This window comes from Dromaius novaehollandiae, chromosome 1 (assembly GCF_036370855.1).
Source record: "Dromaius novaehollandiae isolate bDroNov1 chromosome 1, bDroNov1.hap1, whole genome shotgun sequence".
Taxonomy (NCBI): Eukaryota; Metazoa; Chordata; class Aves; order Casuariiformes; family Dromaiidae; genus Dromaius; species Dromaius novaehollandiae.
The window spans coordinates 216,414,889-216,440,406 of NC_088098.1; the positions used below are offsets into that span (position 1 = coordinate 216,414,889).

The 25,518-nt window shown below is 47.2% G+C and overlaps 1 protein-coding gene across 4 annotated transcripts in view; it reads right to left on the reverse strand.

Moving 5' to 3' along the window:
- Positions 1 to 1,104: 1,104 nt before the first annotated feature.
- The window catches only part of GDPD5 (glycerophosphodiester phosphodiesterase domain containing 5), a 176,074-nt gene continuing 151,660 nt past the window's right edge, over positions 1,105 to 25,518 (reverse strand). For 3 of the 4 annotated variants that reach the window (XM_026097929.2, XM_064505228.1, XM_064505229.1), the window contains exons 10-17: positions 22,825 to 22,975; positions 20,914 to 21,132; positions 17,980 to 18,137; positions 15,812 to 15,959; positions 12,900 to 12,982; positions 10,036 to 10,050; positions 5,318 to 5,430; positions 1,105 to 3,865 (exon numbers count right to left, since the gene is read on the reverse strand). In XM_026097929.2, coding sequence (XP_025953714.2) covers positions 3,750 to 3,865; positions 5,318 to 5,430; positions 10,036 to 10,050; positions 12,900 to 12,982; positions 15,812 to 15,959; positions 17,980 to 18,137; positions 20,914 to 21,132; positions 22,825 to 22,975 — 1,003 coding nt within the window. In that variant the 3' untranslated portion in view covers positions 1,105 to 3,749. The remainder of the gene's footprint in view (positions 3,866 to 5,317; positions 5,431 to 10,035; positions 10,051 to 12,899; positions 12,983 to 15,811; positions 15,960 to 17,979; positions 18,138 to 20,913; positions 21,133 to 22,824; positions 22,976 to 25,518) is intronic. The other variant, XM_026097928.2, reaches the window with a different exon arrangement.

Here is a 25,518-nt window from a genome sequence, read left to right on the forward strand (position 1 = left end):
AATGAGGGCAGTTTTAGAGGGTCAGAAAGAGTTAAATGGCATCAAAGTTGGTTGGCCCAAGCCATTTGGGCTCGGTGCCAGAGCCTAATCCTCAGCTTTATTTGAATAATATAGATGCAGCCGACATGACTCTCATTTCTCTTCAACTTTCCCCTATCTTTTGCTAGGGAACAGCAATAATAGCCCCCAGTTACAGATTACTCAGTACTGGCAGATATCAGGAGCTTTACCCCCTCCCCAAGGGCTATTTATTTTTAACACACAAGCTGTGTGTTCCTGAAGCCAGTCAAATTCACAACACAGTGCTGACTACCCATCACCAATCAGCAAGATAGATGGAAGGGATTAAAGTAAACACTATCAATTAAATGCAGCCTTTCATGGGCTGCAGAAAACAGCGACTTAACAATGAAGAATCTATAGGGACAGCCACGCTGGCTCAAACAAGATCCCCTGTTCACCCAAAGCGTCCTCTCACTGCAGCTGGGAGCAGATCCTGGAGCAGAGTATAAGAAAGAGAGCAAGCACCAAGCAATATAAATGTTCAGCAAAGAGCTGTCAGGGACTTTCCAAGCTGGAAGTTGCATCTGGATTGCTGTGTTTAATAGCTGCTAATGGGCACATGAGCCATTTACGCTGCTTTGAACCTGCTTATGCTTTTGGCCTTCATAGCACCCTGGGGCAATGACTTGCATAATGCATGTTAAAAATAAATTGCTTACTCTGGTTTGGCTTAAAACTGCTGCCTGATCAGTTATATGGGTGCATCATTGGCCCCCTATGGCCACAAGCAGTGAAAAATTATTTTATAATTACTGCTCAAGACACAGCTCTGCAGAGTCATCTCCACCCCACTCAACTGCTTTTCAGTTACTATCATATAAAATCTGGATAAAAGAGGGGATAGGAGACAACTGCACTGACCTCAAGAAGGACAGGTCTCCAAATGCTCCTCTGGGGAGACTCTCTCCCAAAAGTACCGTGAGCCCCCCATAAAGCACGGGCAAGGAGAAGCGCGGGGAGAAGATCAACGCCAACAATGCAGTGAGCAAGGCACCACCACGTTGCAAGCAAGCCCCGAACACACGACAACGTCACAGAGCAGCAGGGGAATACTGACAGTTTATTTCACAGAGCATTGCAGAGTTTATTTTGGTCTAGCTCTATTTTCATCAAAAAAGTCTCATCCTTCTTAAAAAAAAAAAAGGTAGCAAATCTTCAGGACGATAACGGTAACAGTCAGTGCATTACGCATAAGGTTTCTCATTGTAAAAAAACAAAAAAAAAACCCAAAACAAAAAAAAAACCCACACACAACAGCAACTCTTCATTGGATTGCTTTTTACACTTCCAAGCTTTTAAGCACTTGACCTTTCAATAAAATCATCTTCAAGAATAAGAACAGAACATGCAGGTGATTATCAACAGATGCCGAGATTTAACAGTGTCTCTCACTTGGCAATGACAATCTGCCAGGAATGTTTCAATACAGCACCACATTTAAGGGAGAAACAACTTGTTCTCAAAGGCCTTCAATTCCACCAAAATCTTGCAGTTCTGCAGGAAAAAAAAAAACAACCTTTTTTCACAGGCTTGAGAAAGTACCATATGAAAGGACAGTGTACTGGGGAAGATAACAGGGAGCACGGACCAGGGTCTTACTCCACCTACATTCATAAAAGCCCAGGGCAGATGCAAATGATTTAAAGTCTTGATTTGCACTGCTTCGGGAGTGCACATTAGAGCATCACAATTAAGGTTTAATTACTTGCTTGCATTATTAGTAGGAACATTTTTCTTCTGTCACTTTGACATTCCATTTCTTTCCTTTTATACAACTCAGTTGGCTGGTTTTGCCCCCAATTCTTCTGTGCTAAGCACAAGACTGGAGTTTCAAAACACTACTGGATTACAATCAAAAAAATTAGCAGTTTAGTGCTGCCACGTTAAGAACTTGTCTCTTATCTTCTTTCTGGCTATACCAAGCCTGTGTTTGGTGTCTAACATGATGCATGCCAGCAGCCCCAAAATACCCCTCCCTCCTGCAAGGTCACTTCTTCCAGCTGCACAGGCTCCGCAGAGAAACCCTGGCTCAGCCAGCACTTGAAGCCTCAGCCTTGGCTTCCACTCCTTCTGCAGGAAACTACTTTCGTACTCCCCGCATTTTCAAGGCTGCGCACGCCGAACTTCAAAGGAAGCCCGTGATCAATGGGATTTCTCATATTGCACGTCGTGTCAACCGCGATGCAGCACAGGGGGAAGCTACCCAACAGCAGAAGGACATGGGGAATGAGCCAAAACCCATTCACATCAACAGCAGCCTTTTGGCTGGCTTCAGCTGCCTTGGGAACCGGCTCCGTGTGAACAGCAAAGTGACCCGAAACCAAGCACCTCTCAGCGAGACCTTGAAGAGCAGGAGCAGAGACTTCCCTTGGGCTGGCTGTGAGCTCTTGCAAGGAGGGAAAAAAATGCAATTGTAATCTACTTAGTTTCTGAGTTTTCTTTAGGTTTTTTTTTAATCTCTGGTCTAGGATTTTGGTTTATAGCCTCTTGCATTGGAAAAATGCTGAGGAGAGCTCTCGCCTCCGTGAACCCCTCAGCATCTGCTGCAAGACTGTTGCTCCTTTGGAGGACACTAACATGCAGCCTCAAGAATGTTCTGCTTTGAAAGCAAGGAGATAAGGTCTCCTTGCAGGAATAAATTATTTTCTTGGGCCGTTTCCCCTGCCGAACTATTTACAAATCCTTTGCCCATCGGCTTCTGCTTGGCTCCGAAAGGCAGAAGCTCGCACTGCAATGCCACCTCTTCTTTGGCAGGTGCAAGGGACAGGCAAGCCAGGAGCAACTGCAAATGCCACCTGAAGTGGCAGGCACTTTAGCCAGGTCTCTGAGCAGTGGTGGCACCCATGGCATTGCTTTTTGCAAGCCATCAGGGCTCTCGATAGAGCCCCACTCAGGGGGGAGAGAAAAAAACTGAAATGAAATCATTGCTGCCAGCGCAGGCAAAATAACAGCCATTTGCCTTAGACTGCAACAGGTCATTTTGCTTCAAAAAGGCCATTCTCCTGAAAGCATCATTTTGGGAAAGGGGGACAGGACAGGGAGAAAGTGCCCGAATGAACGAGCCAGTGCAATTCCTCCCCTGGCTCTGAAGTTCAGCAGGGAAGAGCAGCGCTATCTTCTCTCCTAGGAAAGCTTCTCACTCCTCCAAACAGACTCCTGTTAAAGCAGAGCTAAAACTTCATTGCCCAGGAAGGGGAAAAAAAACAAAAAAAAGAAAAAATGAACAAAAACGACACTTCACGAGAACTTCACAACATACGTTTCAAACAGAGTTCAGCTACACAGTCGCTGCACCAAGGAAAGGAGTGGAGTCGAGCGGGGAGAGAAAGGGGAGCCACGTCCCACCTGCCTTCCCCGGCCTCCCCAAGGCTGTCACGTCAAGATTCAAATAACTTCAGCCATAAAGTGGATGATTTAATGAACAACGTATTTCCATTCATGCCCTGGAAAAACAGGTACACTCAAAAAAAGACAAAAATTTGGACTTTCTACATATTTACAAAAAAAGCCCCATGGCCTCACAACCAGAGAGGTGGAGTGGCCACCGATGGGAGAACGGGAAGGGGTGTCTGCCCAACCAGCAGTTCCTCAAAGGTTCCCATCCCAGAGCAGGCAGGAGAGCACGGCTCTCGCTGCCGAAGGGAACGCGGGGAGCTGGCCGCGCTGCGGCGTTGGGTCCGAGCGCCTCAGTTCATCCGCAGCTTGGTGTCCCGATGATCCGTGGGGGTCACCATCTCATTGGAGTAGCCGTTCTCGGAGCAGAGCGACAGCTCGTCCGTGTTCTCCACGCCGTTGTTGATCTCTGGTGAGAGCAGAGAAGGGGAGATACTGTGAAATCGCCAACAAACAATAAGAGCATCAAAGAGCCATGGAGCAGCTCGCAGTCTTCCCCGCTGGGCACTGATGGAGAAACCGAGGCACCAAGCAGCTGTGAAATTCCAGCACAGCAGAACAGGACTTCTAGGATCCTACAGGGATTTTCCCCCAGGGTTTAGAAACACTACCCTCGGTTTACACCCACTTATGCCAAATCTGAACAGGATCTGGTTCCCAGCAGGATCTCACCTCTACATCTCACGCCCTGATGATCCCGTCACCATGAGAGGTAAAATGGGACTACCAGATATAGGACGCACTGTGCCACGGGCTGAATTGCCCGCCTTTGCCAGAGGGCGCAAGGGATGATCTTAAATCTCCTCAGCCCAGACCGTCATTCTGGAAATGGGGAAAACTCCTTTAGTCACTGGTTTTACTGGGAAAACTGCACCTCCGCTAATATTTTAATTGTAAACACCTAGCAAAAACACTCATTTCAGAGGCACAAAACTTAAATATGCATCCCCTACCTCTAAGGGCATTTTATGTCGAGAACATTTGGGGGAGGGTTAATTCTGATAGGACTAACAAGGCTTTTCTCATTCTGGGTTGACTGGATTTGCTCCGAATTTTCCTTGCCTCTGGAGGGCAGAATCAGGCCTGAATTTCACACAATAAGCTCTTTGAAGCGAGACTTGTCTTTTTGTTCTGTGTGTGCGCAGTACAATAAACCCTGATCCCTGCTGGAGGTCTCTAGCCCCTTATACAAGGAAAGAAAACCAATAAAAAAAACCAAGGGGGGGGATTATATTCACATTCCTTAAAATGCAAGTTTTCCAGCTTAACGCACTAACTTTAATCTTTCAAAGTTGAACACATTTCTCTCATTGTACATGTTTCTAAGAGTTTTTTTAGACGTGTGTTGAGATGGGCACGCGGGAAGGGTCCCCCCGTGGAGGGAGCAAACATGCACCAACGCAAATAAAAGCCAGGAGGAGCATGAGGACATTGGGAACCCCTCGATCTCTAGTGCCTCTGACTGCCAAGTCCACCCCAAACCCATCACCACTATTCGTGGTGACTTAGTGTTTTAAGATGCTGCTATTTTACTTAGTTTTATAGCTGTTCTCCCCTCTGAATCATCAACCACATGTGAAGCTGTAGGACGTTTGAGAGGACTGTGTGGCACAATTTGGGAGGTTAAATGGAGGATACCTGAGCAAATCAGTGCTCAGAACCAGTTTGGGATGGATGAGCTGGCACCAAATCCCTCACGTGGTTCAGTGCAGCTGGGTCAGCACAGCCACCCCATCCTGTGCGCAGTGGGAGATGCCGTGCAGATCGAGACTATCTCCTCCACCAGCAAAGAGCAGGGTGACAGCAGAGGGACAGAGTAGAGGGCTCCATCCCACCAGCCCCTGCCTTGCCCTGCGTGTACCTGAGAAGATCAGCTTCTCCTTCATGATCTTGACGTCCCTGCTGGACCGGCGCACGGCAGCACTGAGCATGATCTGCTCTGGGTTGTACGTCCTGATGCTTCCTAGGCGCCACCTGCAAGAGAAGAGGGGGATGTCACGGGCTGGTCCCCCCAACCTCGGGAGCCTCCTCAAGGCAAGTGGCCACCAGCATGGAGACCAGCAAGTCCTGGAGACCCTCATGCCTTTGCGCCCTTATGTCTATGCAACCCCACATGGTGGGTGGATGTTCAGAGATGAGAAGGAGCATGTTATCTCAGGGAGGTGCAGGCATAAAAGCCTGGTCAATCTTTCAGCACCTTGAACTTCCCGATTCCAGCAGTGCCAATCCACAAATTTGACCAATGACCACAGATGCCAGAAGCAATTTGTATCACATCAGCTACCCAGCTGCCCTAAGGGATGACCACACGTGACCTATATCAACTCTTAAGGACAGGAAGAGGGAGAGGAACACAAGACTGAGCCAAGTGAAGAAACCATGACCTTTTCTTCACTGTGATATGATGCCTGTGGGAGGACAGTGCTCAAAGCCAAACTAAGGTCTCAAACCTGAGACACGCAACAAAGACACTGGCACGAGCTGCTCTGAAGGAAAGTACAAGCAGTCCCAACACAAGCAGCTGTCAAATACGGTGTCCTTCAACACAATTTCTCCCGGAGCAGTTCCCTTCCCAAATGCCATGGGATCTTTGCTTAAACATCCTCAAAAACTCCTTTCTTCAGCCAGAGAGGGCTTGAGGCTGGAAGACAGTGAGGGATGAAGCCCACGCTGTCAGACTGGATCCAGAAGCCTGATAGCTGTTTCTACCCCAAAACCACACTTTTTAAGCCTCACTAAAACTCAGCATTTGCCAGAAGTTTCCACCACATGAACAATATGAGGAGGCTGATGGGAACCTGGCTGCAAGTTAAAAATCAGCCAGGCTTTTTTTTCCCGTTACTGAATAAAGAAAATGGTTGCTGTTAGCAATGAGCGGTGGCAGCAAGTTAAAGGGGACTTTGCTTTTAAAGCTCTTTCTCAGCCTGGGAGCCACCCTGTCACACAGGGACGCTTGGCTGTGGATCTGCTTGAAGAGCAAAAGAGAGGCTGCTGCGGCGTGGCAGGGCGAGGGAGGCTCAGACAAAGAGGCCGTATCCAAGATCACTTTGCAAAGAGATGCTCTTCAGGCCATGCTTTCCCAGCCCAAATCCCACCTACTCTTCCCACCGCCTGACCACAGAGGAAGGCTTTCAGGCTTGGCCCCTCGGGAGGCTTTTCCAGGTCTCCCTGCCGGAGCCAGGGATGTTAGGGTGCCATTTGATGGAGAAACAGCAGATATTTAGGGTGGCTCATGGGGTTTCTGATCTTCTGGCACCATCTAGTGGCTCATGCACACAGAAGGAGGTGAGTTTTAGGGGGGGGCAACCACCTTCTCCTAAGTTTCTAACCCCCTCCCCACCCCTGGTAGCAAAGGATTTAAGGTGCCCCAAGCATCTCTGGACTGGGCTCACAGCATCAGCCTGACAAAGCCACATCCATAGAAGAGGTTCTGAAGTTCTGCCAGGAAAATCTAGCTGGTGCCGACCTCACGGGGTTTCAGCCCCTTCCAGGCTCCCTGCAGGTAGCACTGCACTGTCGGGCTCTGACCAGCGTATGGATGAAGGCTGCTCTGCTACAGAGAGAAGAGGGGATGGGATGGCAAAAGCTGCACATTTGACAGCCCCACGGACAGAAGCAACACAGAGGAAGCACAAGGAGGTAGAGAAGCCATTAAAGCCTAGAAAGTTTAAAATAAGAAAATAAAAGCTATTTTGCTTCCATCATTATCTAAGCTGAGCCACACTCTGGCTTGGAAGAAAATGTTTCTGCCATTAGTGTCCCGTGCAGGTAGCTAACCTGCCTGTAGCCCCCACTACAATCAGTGGGATTGCAAGCACTTAAGAGCTTGCAGAATCAGACCCTCCTAAACTATAATCAAGAACAAAATATATTGCTATAGAGATGAGTCTTTTCTGTGCCTACAGTATCAGGATTTTCAGCATCAAGCTGGCTGCTTGGCTGGAGGGCATGAAGATCTCTTGCCACGGGTCCTAGATGCCCCATGGAGGGCAGGAGTCTCAGAGTGCAGGGACTGAGGGCTTTTCTCCTCCTACCAAGGGAGATGCTTACTGCTCTCTTCTCCCCACCTCACATGGTGGCTGAGGTCGGACCCCGGCCAGTTAACAGCATGAGGGGCCCATGATCCCTCTTACAGGAGTGCATTGCTCTGACTGAACAAGCTGGGGTGAGGGGGAACTCAACTACTGAGACTACTTTGCTGGGTAGTGGTTTCTTGCAGCCTGTGCACCAGCCTGAGCTGGGACAAACTGACCTCAGGTACCCTCAGAGTCCCCACTCCCAAAAAAAATCAGAGGACTCGTAACACTGCCAGCACAGCGGAGTGGCAGGTCAAGCCAAGACTTCCTAGGAATCGAGGAGGGAATTGCACCTCCAGGTAAGAGAAGTAGAGCAGGGCTAGCAGCTGGGATGTGTTTGCAAAGGGGAAACACTCAAGGAGCAACATCAAAACCACATCAAATTTGCAGAGATAGTGCAGTTATTCTTTTAGCTCCTGTGTGGCAGCTACAGAAAGGAAATCAGGCTCTCAATAACCTTTCCTATTTTCAGGGGTATTTTGAAACATCCTCTTAGCAGAAGAGCCACCAGTGCATTTAACTGTGATGCAGCTCCAGTCAATGCCTTATAAAACATTGCCTGCAGTAGTCAGGAGGCTCTGGAGATCCAGAAAGCTTATGTACTATAAAATAGCACCTTTCCTACCAGCTTGGACAGCACTGTTACCAGGCACGTGTAGGACAGCAGTGTACAAAAAGGCCAGGCCAGGGCAGAGCTTGCTGTGCCAGACAAGAGAGCAGGCCAGTCATGTTCTGAGACATCGGCAAAGCGGACCAGATGGACACGGATGGGACAGACTGAAAAACACTGGGGCAATGACACACAGACAGCACACACCATGTTAGAGCAACAGTTCGGGCCCTTAGTTTGGAGGGGAGATGCTAAACAGCATAGAAAGCAGATGGAAGAGGGCAGGCTGGGGAGAAACTGGGGATAGATCGGTGCTATGTGAAGAGATGGAGATGAGCAAAGAGCCAAGCCAGCCACAACTGCAGAGCATCCCCATCCCGCTACTGCTCTCGTCTGAAGCCTGCCCAACTCCTCCGTGCCTTTCTCCTCTCCTCACCCGTGCGTGCAAGCCCGAGAGCAAGGGGGAGGCAAGAGGGGACCCAAGGCGGACTCAGCCTGGCCCCATAGCCAGGTCCCGTTTTGAAGGTAATGCAGGGACACCGCGCTGCAGAATGGCCCTCTGTGGATCAACGCTGGGTGCACGAGCCTGGGGTACCTCGTGGGGCGGACAGTACTTGCAGGTGGCAAACCCCAAACCCAGGTGGTGCTTGGGCGGAGGGAGAGGGGCAGGTAAGTGCACACACAGAGTAGCTGGTCCTCAGAAATACAACCCCATCGCTCAAAGCGAAAGGAATGGAAAAGGTAACACACAGAGTTTGGTTCGAGTACAGAAGTGGTGAAGGCTTTACTGCAGAAAGATGATAGAGCCTCCCCCCAAGGGGATAAAAAGCTACTGGGGAGAAAACAGCCAATATAAGGAGAAATCTGGGCTTCAAATTTAGGGAGCTTCAAATCCAGCATCCCAGGCTCACTTCCTTCCTGGGTGCAATGCTATTTATTTTCATACTATATCTCCAATTTTGTAGTGGTGTAACTGGGAAGAGGCTCCTGAAGGATCCCAAGCTCAAACAAGTGCAGCAGCAGAAGAGCCAAACCTTTTCATTCCCTACCGATTCATTGCCAGGGCTGCAAAAATGATGCTCAACAGACCTGAACAAGGTTACATTTTTCTTTAGAAGCCTTGAAGCTTCACTGGTGGTAGCACAAAGCCAGTCACAACAGAGAGCCACACTGCTACTTCAAAGGCATCACAAAAATCCAAAATAACTCTTTTCCCCAACAAACAGAGAGCAGAGCCTCACCCAGGGTGTTAAATAGGGATTTTTCCACCAGGAGGGAAAGGGAATGAAGCATAGGGGCATAGAAAAGCCCCAGTCTCTAAAATTTGCTCCTAAAACATGCACCTGGGGTAGGTGAGCACACCATGACAAAACTCTCTGCTTCTTCATTGCCCATCTCCCATGGTTTTAACATTTCAGGGAGGATACACAAACCAAAAGTCTCAAATATCAATGGTAACCCCAAATTGGCCAACTTAGAGTAGGCTGGACTCAAAAATTTCTGGCGACCACAGTAAGAAGGGTGATCTTTTTCAGTGGGATCATTTCTGTGTGGAAAGCACTATGTCCATGGGGAGTTTCCCAATTACAGCACGCTACAAGACATTAGAACAGGGCAGTTTTAAAAGGCAGTATCTTAGATGAAGGTAACAGAACATCAGATTGCCTTCAAAACACCCACAGGCTTCAGCATCAGGCTCTCGTGGTGTTCATGATTATAGGCCATGCAATGTCCAGACTTTCATGGTCCCGTGTGAAGCCAGATGTTGGAAAGCATCATTAAAAGCTGTGTTCTGCCCTGTCCATCTGCAGTGAAGCCATAGCAGAGGAGGAGAAAGAGAGAGAAAGGAAGGTTGAATGAAAAAGAGAAAGAGGAGGAAAGCACCAGAATTACCTGATCATGTGATAGCTGTGAGATGCCAGAATGCAGCAGAGAGAGAAAGAGGAGGAACATGCACAACAGTCAGAGCAGTAAGAAAATAAACAAGGCAAAGAGGCAAAAAAGATTGGTTAGAAGTCATCACAGTTGGTATTTCCCCTCCAGAGAGGTTGCACAGATCCTGTCATCAGGGCTGAAGCAGAATAGCATGAGCAATTCCTACCCGCAACTACGGAAGAGAGAAAAGCCATGCGTAGGAGAGAGAACGAGCACATCAAAGCGGTGGCTCTGTTCCCACCCACCCCCTCATCCTTGCGTGGAGGAAGCAGCTCTTGTTTTGCCCCAGAAAGGACTTGGAAAAACAAAACAAAACAACACAACAACAAAGAAAAAAGAATGACATGTTTAAGGCCAAAGGCCAAGCCCCATTTCCCAGATCTGAATCATATCAGCAGGTAGCTGGACAATTCTGCTGCAACTGGTTTTTAGTATATCCTCAACACAGCTACCAGTATTTCCACACAGTGGGGAAGCCACTGATGGCAGGGAAATGGGTCTCTCCTGAGTGGGATGCACAACACAGTAGCTCTTGGAAGAGTAAGCCTTTTCCTACAAAAAGTCCTCTTTATGGTACTAGTATTTCTTCTTCTTCCTTCTACTGACTTGGGGGTTTCATGACCAGAGTTACCCCAACGGAATGATCCAAAAAATGAAGCCTGGCCCTGCTACTGATGGACCCCATGTGGCTAGACCTCTCTGAGCAAATGCTTTTCTATGTGACAGGTCCAGAGGCTGGGCAGGGAGCTCAGTGCTGCAGCTAGATAAACCCTGGGGAAAGGCAGTGGCAGCTTACAGCTGTCCTTGCCTGCATCAGACTTACCCTGAGAGTGGAAGAGAAATCCCACAATAATCAATAATCCTTTCACCCCTTACCCTGCTTTCTCACTCTCTACCCCATCAAACCACTTCCAAATCAGAAGAAATTCAGTCCGTGCACAGAGGGAGAAGCCAGCTATTGCAATGGCCACATAGCTGCAACTTCTCCCCCTCTCTCTAAGCATGCATCATTTCACCCTCTTTTGGGACCTGTAGCTCACATTCAGCCATTTGAATCAGTTTAATTTCTTTATCTGTGGTCTCCTGGGTCAGATTCAGAAAGCCTGCCAAAAAGTGCTTCAGGGGATGACAAGAAAGACTCTGCCAACGTCACATCACCTTGGCCTTCAAATTCTGCTCTCAAGAGCAGTAAGAGAGACCCATCTCTTCCTCCAGACTCCTCAGTGCATTTCTGTATCTGACAGAGTAAGAAAGGGTCTGAAGAGGAGGGAAATCTCTTAGACCAACTGAGGAATTTGAAGGGGCAGAGAAAACTTTCAGACATCACAGCTATGATGCCCTTTTGGAGTTAAGGCTTTAAGTGGCTGCAATTCAAATCATGAGACTTTTTATTCCAGCTCAATGCTCTGTAGCCCACGTTACAATATGCATTTTGAGGGCAAGCATGTCCTTCAGACCTAAAATCACCCAGAAAAAACTCTAATCATGTTGCCAATCTCATTTTGGTGTTGGTTTCATCAAATGTTGGGAAATCGAATCTGAAAGTTGAGTTTTGAATCTGCCTCTTGCTCTGTTATCCTGTGCTGGAGTCAGTGACCTGCTGGGCACAGCTCCACCAACCTGGAGCTGCGCAAGTCATGACTTCAGAGGGACATAATTATAACAGAGCCAAATGCATCTCATGAGGTACAACAGACCCAGAATCTCACCTGAAACGTAGACCACACAGGGGGTGGCCAGGCGCAATAGTCTATTATAACAGGGAAAATAGCCTATTGTTCCCAGGAATTACCCACCCTGGGGAAGGAAGGAGACCGCTGCAAGCAGGTGATTTAGGACGATGCGACAGCAAAATCATTAGCTTACAAGGCTGAAGCAGATGACATTGCTACTCCTAACGCTAGGGCACTTTGGATATCAGTAAGGAAGGAAATTGCAGGTCCCTTGATGTCTCTAGGACTGTAGTTTGTGCGTGCAAAGCAGATGAGACTATAAAGGTAGGGGAATAGCGAGTGCGTTTCCAGATGACACATTCTCCTTGGAGAAGTCTACTGCTCCTCTCTCAAGGGAACACACCTCCCTCCCTGAGCTCATGCTTTCCCAGAGAGGGTTATTACGTTGTCATCACTGACAGCTAAAATACCTCCTGGGAGAAAAGTCACATCACCGTGGTTCCCTCCAGTATAATCAAGAGGAGGGCAGTTTGGCCAGCTCTGCCATTAGGAAGCTGATTTATCTCCTACCGATTTATCAATGTCTTTACTTGCCCGGCTCCTACATTTTCTGCTCCATGCTTGTTTTCAGGGATTCTGGACAACTGAGCAAGGTTTCTGTCATGCCCTCATTAAATCCTTGTTCTGCTCCCTTTGAAAAAGTAGGGAGGCTTTCTCCAGGCATCAGACTAAGGCCGATACACAGAGTAACTGCTTTGATCTGCTAAATCGTAATAATTTTGAGTCACCTAAAAAATGTTTCCATTTCATCTTTCAAATGGAAACAAACTGATTTTAAAAGTGCCCAGATACAGAGCTTTCTCAAACTATAATGTATCCCTGAAAACTATAACTGTGGAATCTCAAAATATTTCCTCTTCTTCCCTTAAAGCACTTCAATCTTTCTCAAGGTCCCTTTCTCCAAAATATTTATAGTTTCTCTCCCACACACATTTATGAGAAGAGCAAGGAGTCTATCACTACTATTTTGAGATCTCTCATTCTTCTCAGCAAGAAGCAGTAGTGACTTCATCCAGTTCAATATCTTATCTCAGAAGTGGAAAGAACATGCCAAATACATGAGAGTTGAGTCGTAACAATGCTACTTACTTCTGGAATATAAAAACTCCTACAATTACGATAAATGAAATGAGATCAGATGTGATCCAGATTAGACGGTACTCGTCTGGAGGCTGGAAGACAAAAACAGAAGCAGACCTTATACCTTCTGGTTTGTACAATCACACAGAGACCACGTATTGTCAACTTATCACCAGGGCAGAGAGAAATGTCATAAACCTTGTGATTTACATGTGACCCCTGCAGCTCTGTTCTTTTCTAATGTTAGCATGTCATCCAAAATGACTTCATCAGGAAAGACTGCAAACAGAAACAATTTTAAACTCTCCCTCCTTTCATGTGCTCACATTTTTTCAGAGCTTTGTGGGTTGAAAGCTTCCTGTCTCAGCTGTACCTCTAGCTGAGGTAAGATGCTATTTGGAAACCCAAGTCTGTGGGACAACGGAAAAAAATATATACCCTCTGCACATGAGACATTCAGGCTCCATTTTGAGTGCTTTGCTGGAATAAGCACTACTTATTCTGATGCTCACGGTCAAGCTTATTCCGGTGTTCGCAGCTGAGCACGGTCCCTGCAGAGGAGGGGAGCCCTCTGCACTTTAAGCATATACTTTCAATTTTTGTCCTTTAATGTACAGGTAACTCAGCAGTGATAAGCAGTTCTGGCTCCATTAGCAAGTCTAAGTGACTATCATCATCACACCAACTAACCGTCTGAACTTGGAATAGGAGCATGCTGCTTTACATTTACTTTTGTGTTGCCCTGGAAGGAGAAGGCTGAAAGACAACAAAGTCACGGGGTAATGAATAATAATTGACTCCTGATGGTTTTCAGAGGGCACCTACTGGGGAGAGCCATCAGTGATGGCTAATCAACTTCTGCTTTGCCAACCCAAGCCTGAAGAACATAGTCCCAACAAGAAAAAGGTTGCTGATGTCACACCACAGACAGATCCACCACAGCCACCAATATCAGCATTAATGCACACAAGCAGAATTTCATTAGAAAAGTAGAATCCATAATACAAGAACATGCACTCATGCAAGGGTAGGGTGACACAGATGAACTATTCTGAAGCCATCAACTGTGCTTGCTCCGTCTCCTAGCACAGTACAGCTTGTTTTCCTTGTTCTGTATCTCTTTATGGGTCTCAATTTGTACTGTGAAAGCATACTGCAGAATTAGCAGGGCAATGCTTAAATTAGCCAGTGCTTCTCATGGAGATTTAATACTTGTATTTTCCAGCTTAATTATAGAAGGGTGACATACGACATGGTGTTGACATTGCAGGAAGATCTGGCTGTAATCTTACATTTGCTGGATCTATTAAGATCAATAGATACAAATTGATTGCATTCCTATTTGCAGGAGAATGCAATCATAACTATTTTGAATGAAAACTCAAGAGTCTTCCAGTTTAGAAGAAAATCTACACATCCAAATATTTTGTTCCGTGCAAGTGTTGGTATTACACAATGGAAGACTCAAAATAGCAGGATTTTCTGTGGGGCAAAAGTTGCATTTCCCAGGATGTATACCAAGCAATAGGTAGACACGAACTCAGCTTTTTGGGCAGTAAACACCATAGGAATTTTTTTTTTTTTTAAGTCCTGCAAAAAGCGTAAAGCTATCAGTTTTGGGACCAAATCAAGGCTTTATGAGCTGCAGATCTGCAATTGCAAGGCAATCAATAGGGGGAAACTGGATATTTTCCAAAGACATGCACCCAACACGCATGGTCATTAGGAACACCCAGGGAGCAGATGCCTCCCCAGCTCTGCTGAGGAGCAGCATGGGCCAGCAAACACACACGTTGTGCAGAGACAACCCATTGCATTGCCTCACGCACTCCAAGACCTGCACAGGAATTTGTTATTCCCACTACCAGTCTTGCTACATTTCACCAACAGTTCCCCTTTTTTTAGACAGGGCTGTTTTAGGGGGATTTTGCTTGTTACAAATGTTACACAACCTATGCCCTATTCCTGAAATCCTCAGGTTTGCAACCTTTCAAACCAAGCATCAGTACAGTGCAGCTCTGGGCTGAGAACAACTCAAACACTGGCTCTTGGCTCTGAGGAAGACTTCCAAACAGCTTACTAGTGCCTGTTAAATTCTCCCCCTTGTGCTCATCCGCTCTCTCCTTCCCCAAGCAGATCCATCAGAGCAGAAGGTAAAACAGTTACCTCCTGTCCTACACCCAACAGGATACACCAGCAAATAAAAACATAATAATAATAAAAAAAAAGCTGCACTTACACTGCTGCAGCTGAGTTTTTATTTGGGGAAATACTTTGGTGCAACTGTTTCATCATTTCCTATCTGCCCTGCTCTCTGACACACATACTTCTGTTCGGTTCAGGGACCCAAAATTTAGCCAAGTTTTCAGAGAGTTGAGCAGCTACGTGATGGACAAGGGGGCTACTTCTGGTCTCTGACTGTACTTGTTTGGCAGTGGGGTAGCCAGAGGTAAAAATCTGTCCTTGTTTGGTATAAAAAGAAAAGAAAAGAAAGGCAAAAAGGCATTTCACAGCCTGCCTGAAAGCCAGGTTAGCTCATTCACCTGCACGCCTGCTTCTCTTGCAACTCAAACAGCTACTCAGCAGGTCTGGAAAGGTGTTTTTCCTTGAGAGGAAATGAGAAAAAGCACATGGGCTAAATAGAGCATGCAAAGCAGTCTCCAAGGCCGCCAAAGCCCTGCCTGGGGGGACACCGAGACCACCTGAAGCAAGGGATCATGCAGGAGATCTGTTGCCAACTCAGTACGCAGACACAGAGAAGGCAAAACCCCTCAGTTCCAGCAGTATGTTGAACCCAACCAAACCTTCCTGGAGAAATCCACTTGCTGCATGGCTCCAGCAGTGGACAACCACCTTTCCACCCCTCTGCCACCCCCTCTCCTTCCAGGGGCTCACGGTGTGTTCGCAGGCATCATCCTTACCATTAGCCAGATAGGAGAAGGCACCTTGCGAAGGACGTGGGAGCTGTCGGAGGTGACCGACTGGACACCAGCGCACCACAGGATGGAGAACAGCCAGGGCTCATTCACAGTGTAGAGATTCACGCTCAGGTTCGCTGTGGTGTAGTCCCTGCCCCAAGACAAGTGGATGGAGGGGTTAGTGCTGCAGCCCCCACAGCCCATCCCGGTGCCCTCATCTCAAAAAGGAGAGCTCTTGCCATCAGCCAGTGCAATAACACTGCCTAGATTTATTGGGTTTTAATCGCATGAGATAGGTTTTTAATAGGGCACAGTCGCTTCGTAAGCGACCAGAGGACATTGCAATCAAATGGTTGAACTTAAAAGGGTGTTGTTTCTCCTCTCAGATGTTATTTGACCCAGGCTACATCCCATTTCTGACACTTCTTCACAAAGGATGGACACACCACATTTTTTCTAATGACTGCCTCGTCATGTTGATGTAAAATTAACATCTGGATCAGATGCCAATAACACTTCATAAGTAATTTATTGAATTGAAAACCGACAGACTGCATTTCCAACATCAGTTCCTACAACCCCCCCTCCCCTGCTCTGAGGACGGTCACAAGGTTGCTGCTTCCAATCTTATGGACAATCTCTAGTCTCCTAAGATCACTTTCCAAGAAGCTAGAACTTAAAGCTGGTGTACAGGACCCACTGGTAGCAAGCCAAGAACTAACACTGGACTCCCCTTGCCCAGCGATTTGCTTAACTTGCTCAGTTTCCTTATCTACAAAGCAGAAACATCACTAATCTGCCTCACATGGGCAGCATGAAGATTAATACTTGTGAATTAGTATCTGTAAAGCACTTTGAGAAAAAAAGCTGCTGTACAAGACATGGACAACTCAAAGCTTGCAACATGATCAAGCTGCTCTAAGAGATATGGGATTCTCAAGGGCAGAGTCGGTCGCAGCGATGTTACATCCAGACACTGATTTTTGGGGGCAGAGAACTGCGTTACAGCAGGGCTTGTTGAACCTGCTCTAGTAGCAGCTTCGTGTTAAGGCTTGCACTGCAGAACTGCTGCAGTGTTTGACTGGGCATCGCACAGCCTTCGGGGGTGAAGAAATACTCAGGTGGCAGGTCTGGTTTTAGAGGCAGCTCAGCTGGGATGAGCAGATAGATGAGAATAGTGGTGTATGGTCCTCTTCATGAGACGGAGAACATAGGTGGGAGAAAACAGGCGGGAATTATCCTGCAGGTGATTTTTTGCTGGTTTTATGGGCAAGCAACTAGATCGATTGCTGACACCCACAGCAAGACACCACTGGATCACACAAATAGGACCACACACAAAAAGCTGTGGGCTCAGCTCTTCACTACTCCCATGTCCACACGTATAGTAAGACAGCTTCTTTAAAGACATTTCTCCTCTGCAAACCTGCTTAATTTTCAATTATTTCTTTGGGGAATAAAGTCAAACTCTAAAAATGCAAAAGCTCTGCTAGAGATTATCCACCTTTCCTGAATGCAAGAGAAGAGGGCAAAGCTGCGAGTTAACACACCACACATTTCAAATACACACTCAGGTGGAAAGAGGAAAACCCATGCTGTGTCAGCCTCATTAAAGAGGAAACCACACCAGCCTAAATAGGTGACAAGGGCAGTATAAAGACTGGTGAATTTTCTGCAAAAAGCGTTTTCTAAAAGCAAACACAGACTTTGGACTAATCAAAATTCTGCAGTAGCAGCTCTGGAGCAAAAGAACAGACACCAAGGGCAGCTGCTAATGAGGATGAAACTGCAGTTGGAGGTATTCAATGTGAGAAGCCCCAACTTCTTTCAGAGTTGACAGTGGAATAAGAATCAGATGACTCATATTTGTATTTCAAAAAGGCTCATCATATCCTGAATTAGCATGTACAGCTATTAGAGTCAACTGCGCACTCCTGGGAACAGCCTGGATTTAGGTTGATGACCAGGGACATCTTTGCACAGCTCAAGCTTTTAAGCACGTCCAAGCACATTAAGTCCATCCAAAGTGATACCCGTCTGCAGACAAGGCAGCCTGGGACAATCAGAAAAGAGATAACTGTGGAGTCAGGGGCACAAGGGATGCAAGGGGCTGAGGACACCCACCACGGAGCAAATGGGCAATCACACGGTGTCCAAACGAAGGGCAGTACCTGACATCCTCGTTCGTGACCTTGGTGTAACGCAGGTTAAGTTTCACGATTCCTTTCTCTTTCATGCGCTGCGTGTCCAGCTTGAGGCCAGAAGTCTGCTGGAAACCTGGTGCAATCTGCCTGACCAGCTGCCGCTCTGCCTCCGGCAGCCACATCACCTGCGGAAGGAGGGAGACTGAGAGGGCGGCTATTGCAAAGACGGTTCGCAAAGCAGCTAACACGAGGCATGTTTGCACACATGCTGTTTAGACCAAGTCAGAATCAAAACCACGTCAGATGCTTTGCCTTATTTGTCATACAAATTGGCTTAGAAACACTTAGAACCTCCCACATCTCTCTGCAAACGTATCTCAGGATTGCTGGCAAGCACAGAGGGCTCTAGAGAATAACAACAAAAAAAGCAAAACAAAACACAAAAAACCCACCCCACAACTCTTGCCTCTAAAGAGAAGGGTTGAAATACAAAGAGGTCAGGCAAAGGGCTCATGAGAAGAGGCACAACGTATCCCTTAAAACCTGTCCTCCTTGTTCAATTCAGGGCAGAGAGAACTAAGGATGTGGGGCTAAAATTTATAGTGCAGACAGGACATACAGGAAAAGCCTCCCACAGTCCCATGGTTGAGATTAGTTTTATTCAACCCCCTTCTATCAATGCTACATCTATTCCAACCCAGGGCAAGGATTTCCCGTAATTCATACCATGCTTTGAAAATGTGTCAAAACAATTATCGTTAACATGCTTGGCTACCAGATATAAAGTGGATGCAGAAGCCAAGCTGGGCAGTTTTATAGCTTGTGCCATGCAGAGACCAGGCCCAGCCAGATGATCTCAGTAGTACCACTGGGCATTGCATTGCTTTAGCCCATGTTTAATAGCTCATCAGCAGTGATTTACCAAGGCATCAGAGCCACTTGAACACAGCCACATGCATTTTTAATAGGGAATCTGGGTGAGAAATTTCACTTTGCGTTACTACATCTATGTTTCAACTACTATCCCCCGCCCTCCATCTCACTGTGCAGTATCCAATGGGAAGACAGCACATTCTTCCCAAAGCTGGCAGCGGCTTGCACAACAAGTGCAGGAAAACGCACTCTGTCACTGCGACCCCAGAGTTAATTGGAAATTGGGTGGCAGTGGCAGTCATTAGAAAGACAGATGGAAGTTAAAAAAAGCTCCGTTCCCTCCTGGGCCCATCACTGCACAAGTCAGAGCTCTGAACATTCCCACTTTTCTGTGCATATAGATGCAAAAAACTGGTATAGATGAAATGTCTAAGTTGCAAGTGATGTAGTCACTCCACTCACCAGCCTCCCTAAGCTATTTTCATTCAGCCCGAATTCAAGGGAGATACCAGGACAAGTGAAAGGACCAGACTTCCTTCCCAAGACAGGCCAAGGAGAGCAGCTTTCCAAGGTCCAACCAGAGTTCCCAGGTATGGGTGCCCCTCCAACACATGGGAAGTGGGACTCCCTCTCCAGAAGAGTTCACTGCATCAGAGGGATCATGCTGGGTCAAACTACACACTTTGGGGTCAGAGGACACGGATAACACGGCTGGCTGGACAATGCAACAGCTCAAATGTTTAGCATAACCCAGCAAGGACAATTCTGGGGAAGAACTGAGAGCCTGGAGAAGATCCCTGCAGGTTTATGTCTCCTTTTGCTGGAAGCCCCTCCTTTCCAGGACACGCATTTCTCCTCGAAACAGAGGCTGGCTCTGGGCCACAGCAGCTTCTTGGCCCAGGGAAAAGGACTATTTAAAATTAAGGAGCAGAAAGGAAAGGAAGGGCGTTCTGCTTTCACGCCGCAACCAGCATCCAGGTCTCATCCTCTTCCTCCATGTCTGGAGGCTCTTATAAAAGTGCTTAAGTAGAAAAGGCCTTAAGAGGTCTCTACTCTAACCTTTCCTCAAAGTAGGGCCACCACTAAGTTCAGACCAAGTTGCTCTGGTTTTTGTCCAGTCAGATCTTGAAAACCTCCAAGGATGGAGGTCTCATAGCCTCTCTGGGCCCCAGTCCTGATGCCTGCCTGTCCTCATGGGGGAAACTTGTTTCCTTATATCCAGCCAGAACCTCTTCTATTTCAATTTACGAGAACTGCATCTCATCCTCCTGACATGAACCTCAGTGAAGAGCCTGGATCTGTCTTCTCAGTAACCTCCTTGTAGGTATTGGACAGCTGCTCTTAGGTCTCCCCAAAGCCATCTCTTCTCCTGGCTGAAGAGACCCAGCTCCCTCAGCCTCTCCTCACACACCATGCGTCCAGCCCCCTGACCAGCTTGGTGGCCTCTGCAGGACTTGTCCCAGTTTATTAGTGTCTGTTTGGTGCTGGGGAACCCCATCAGAACAGTATCCAGATGTGGTCTAATGAGCACTGAGTAAGGGGAATAATCACTTCCCTTCACCTGTGTTAATACAGCCCAGGATGCTGTTAAGCATCCTCACTGCCAGGGCACATTGCTGCACAGGAGTAGTCATCTCCGGTGGCATTCAGAGGCCTGTGCTCACCCTTGCAGGATGGCATTGCCTCTTGGATCACCAGCCTGTGGCACGGTCCTCCCCAGCATTGACTTTCTGGCATCAAACAGCTCTGGACTTTTCCAACTATCAAGTGACAAACAGACCAAGTGCAGCACTCAAGGACATGGGGAGCCCATTTGGAAACAAGAAGGATTGTTTGGGAAGAGACTGGGGATAGTGTGGAAGTGACTGGAGAGAGAGTCCACAACTTTTAACAGCAGGGGAAGAAGGGCCAAAATAGATACCCCTAGGGAAAAATACCCCCATATTCTACAAATACCAAAAGAAAGTCTTCGATTCCCAATGCAGCTAATGCAAGTGGACAGAAATCAGCCCGCTTCCTCCTGCTCCTAAAGCCCTTCCCTTTGGCACAACATTGCCAAGCCATTTGCCCAATTTCCACAGAACTCACAGCCTGCTGCCGAATTCCTGATGCCAGGATGGTTTCCAGGGTGATGTTGATGTAAGTGCTGTAGTAAGGATGAGCAGGTGGCAGGTCCTGGAAGTTCAAGATGACCGATGCATTGTCCTTGACCACCTCTAGCATATCTGCCAATTTGCAGACTGACTGGTTGGCAGCTTCCAAGTAGTCAGACCTTGAGAGAGACCCAGCCGTCCAGAAAGGATCATTCTGAAAGCAAAGCACATCCCAGCGTTACTCCCGTGGAGGCCACACTGCCCCAGTACAGGTGGAGCTCCTTTGCCACCCCACCTTGGCAACAGCGGGCAATGCTGACATCTACACTCGATGCCTGTCTTGCAGCTTGCTGAAGTGTTTCACGAAGCCAACTCTGTGCCTCAGTTTCTCCACCCAAGGGCAGGTGGTAGATCCTTACTGAAAGTAAGGTGTGCTGTGCTGGTTCCCCCACTTCCAAGGGGACAACTGAACTAAAGGGTACAGGTCAAAAGCAGGCAGTGACCAGAGATGGGAGGAAAGCCTAAAATGAGGAAGTGGGAACAAGGGACAGGAATTAGCAATGTTCACAGAGGAGGTGGGTGAGAAGTAATAGTCTCCCCTGGGGGCTGGCTGAGCTCCTATATGGGGACTAAGCGCATTCAGTGCAAAGACAAAAATGGCCTACTTCCTTCTTTGGCTTAGCATATAATCCTAAGAGGATGCTCTAGCAGAGGAAGTGCGAGATGTTATGCACAAGTCAGTCTGGACACAGCCAGGCTGCCAGCCCCAGTTTGCTCTCTGCAGCCAGGAGAGCTGGAACCTGCTCTCACCACCCAGCCCGACGAGCTAAAAGGGCATCCGACAGGTAAATGAGCACACACTTGCCACGGAAAGACAGGGTAAGGGTGGCAAGAGGGGAAAGCCAAGCTGCACACTGGAGTGACAGATTGCAAAAAGTATTTGAAACCTGCTATTAAATAGCAGGTCACGGCTTGCTCTTAGCATTGTTGCAGTCTCCCATCAAAACACAGCAAGGCAGGAAGATGCAGTCACAAGTAGTTGTGTTTACACAGGAAAACTAAGAATCTGGCTGCTGGGTGAACTGCAGAAGGAAGGCAGACACTACATCATCTGGAAGAGGGCTGGTCATATATAACACCCTTTTCTGTTCTCTTTATAATGAGGTTCCCCATCTCAGGATCTTGAAATTCCACATAGTATCAATCAGGCATCAAGATCCCCTCTTCCAGGAGGTGGAGGAGGCACAGAAAGACAATGCAATTTCTCCTCAACCCCAAGTTGCAGGGCAGAGAGGACCAAGCACCCTGCATCCCAACCAAGGCTCTTGGAGGCTACAAGCAGCATCTCAATGACCCGCATTAACATGTGGCAGCCACCTAGGAAAACTGCCTGCACGACAGTAAATATTTAGTATTCATATTTCCCCACAGCACAGGGTGAGGAAAAGGAGGAACATGCAGCTTACAAGCTGGGGGAATGTCCCAATGCAGTCTGTCTGCTGGGCCATTGCTCCACACCCCTGGGCAGCAGTGCCCAGAAGAGGCCGTGAATGTGAACAGTGGGATGTCAGGCTCTGAGACTTGCAACATGGACAAGCAGACCAATGTCCTAAAATTGACTGCACAAACAGAGAGGCCCCTGACTATTTTTATCCACTCAGTGGAAAGATTCTTCCATTTGAAAAGCTGGGATTAGCTACCAAGATGTTCCAAACAGTAAATAACAGGGCAAATTAAACTGAGTAGAGGACAAAAAACATGGTTTATGGAGGCCTGGTCTAGTCATGCTTCAGTGTGCCTTCATTGAGGACACAGATCTACACTCATCCACCCCAGCTTGGGTTCAGGTTTGAACTTTCAGCCTGTGGCCTTGGCACCAGGACACCATCTCCATGGCCACACGCACCTGTAGAAACCATTCTCCAGCATTGAGCTTTTCCAGGTCAGTCCAGTTGAACATGGAGGAGTGCTCGTAGGCCAGCTCTGGAAACACTTCCTCCACATTCGTTGTTCTCCTGAGCGTCTTGTCATGCATCAGAAATGGCACTCCATCGTAGCTGCAAAGAGAGTCAGAGTCCTCGTTACCTGGTGGAGACGAGCAAACATACACACTAGGGAAACACCCACTCCATCTTCTCCCACAGCTTTGTGTGACCGCATCAAAATCATTGTCAAGATCTCAACCAACTCAGCACGTTCAGTTGAAATCTGAGAGTTTTTTTTCCTTTGAGTGCATCTCATTTCAGCTGGTCTCAAGAATGCAATGCACCCAAAGGAAAAAGTCTCTTAGATGCCTCCTAGATGTTTGCCTTCATTCAAATGCTGACATAAGTGAAATAAATGAGAACACCTGTGATAACCAAAGCTTTCTGCAATGTTCACAGTTCCCAGTAACATCAGAGGTTTTCCATACCCCATATGCATACACACACACACACACACAAATTATTCTCACTGTAAATAGCAGATAATGAGTAAGATTTTTAAAGGCTTTCAGACTATATTGGACCCTAATGTTCATGTGCTTTCAACAAGGTGCAGGGACTCCAAGCTTTCAAAATTGCTTTGGAATTGCCTTTCCCAATTGAAATTTGTTTTTAGGAGATAGTCATGCTCACACAAGTAGCTAAGTTCATGCATCTTAAGGAATACTCACCTCTCAGCTGAAACTAAATAACCAAGTGCATGCCCTGAGGTTCTTAAGCCACCTGGATATTACAAAACAGTGGTTTCGGGAAACCTAAAAAGCTTTTCAAACTTTCTTCCAGACCCATTTTCTGTAGCTGCATCAGTCACAACACTACAGAGGAGGAGGAGGAGGATTTCTATCAAGGGCTGGAGGACATGGAGCTGTCCACACTCAGAAAATCAAAACAAACCCAGCACAGCCAGCTTGGCCAAGAGCAGGAGATTATGACATTTTCCAAAGCAAGGAGACAGGACCTGAGCCAGCTGGTTAGAAAAAAAAGAGTGCTTCATGTCCACCTCTCCCTGCCAGGTTCACATGGAGGGACTGGGGAGCTCAACCCCTGTAAGGAGCCCATCTTCACACTAGGAGACTCAAATAAGGTCTGAAAAGGAGATACAGTTAAAACCAAAACTCATAGGAATCCAATTAGGAGACAACCCAGAGCATTCACCCCAGAGCTAGACGGAGACCAGAATGACCAATTTTGGATGATGAAGCAAACACTGTCCCAGCTTTGCCATTGCTTGTAGAAGGCCTTTATCACAAAGGTCACTCGCATCTTATTTTCTATTTCTAGCATACATTAGGCCAACTAACTTCCCCCCCTCCTCAAAGCAATGCTGACACAGCAACACCATACTCAGCAGCAAGCACACCAAGCTGCTGCAATCAGAAGGGTTTTTAATAAATACTGTTAAAAGAAATTCTGCAGTTGCTCAGCATTTAAGTGTGGACTGTTTAAAGAAGATAGGAGCTCAAGTCTTAACATCTCTTAGCAGAGCATCATCAGATACTGCTAAGCCTTAACCACAGAGTAGAAATCCTATGGGGCATTTAACATTCACTCCCTCCTGCCTAATCCTTCCCCTTACGCAAGTCACTCAGAAAGCACAATCTAGGGCTAACCACAATGTATTAGCAGGCACCGGTTCAAAAAAGTAATTCGGAGAGAAATTACAGTTTTAGTAAAAAAAAAAGGAGATGCAGGAGGAGGAGGAAGATGGGACACTGCTTGAAGCAAAGATGTTTTGAGTGCAGTAGTGCTGGCTTTATAACAAGGGCCACCCAGTTCAGAGTGCATACTGGGTGCAACAGTTTGTCCCAGGGAGAAGGGACCCACCCATGGCTGGCACCCACATGGAGGAGGAACGAGTAGAAAGTGTGGAGACATCCAAGGAGGAGAAGTGATGGAGCAGGCCTGTCATGTCACAAGCACGAAGAGCATCTTTCAATGGGATTAGGACAACAGTCAGGGCTGTGCTGCAAACCCTTACCAAAACTGCTGACAGATGTATTGATGGCTGGACTGAAGGTCACTGGAGTCCCATTTTTATAAAAAGACTTAGGTCTCCTAAAGATGGCCCCAGATAACTTGGCCATCAAGGTTGTCATTTCTGCTGTGGGATGACCCTTCAGGATGGCTGAGGGGTGGCAACTTGGGAAGCTCTAGCAGCTTTTCCAGCTCTGTTCCCCAAAAAGGCTGTCTTTCCCCTTGTCCAAGGCTAGGGGAGGCAACCAGTGCAGCCTACCTACCTCCTGAGCTGAGGCTTCATTTGGTAGATGGGCAGTCAAGCTGTTGTCCTTTTACAACAGTTAATGTACTGACTTTTGAAGGAAGAAGAATTGTATCACAAACATCCCAACTTGTCCTTCATCCTTCCGCAATGACCTTCCATTCCCCAGGGGGAAGAAATTCCATTAGTTTTTACATCATTTGCTCTCAAACAATTACAGAAAGAGAAAAAGCACTCTGATGATTAAACTGCTGAAGCCCATCTTTCATCAGGCAAAAATATCTTTTGTCAATGCCAACCTCCAAAGAGGTCAGGAATAAATAAATAAATAAAACAGCTATGAGGCGTCCTTATATTAGTATTTGGAACTAAGAAATTGTCCCAAACTTAAACCCGA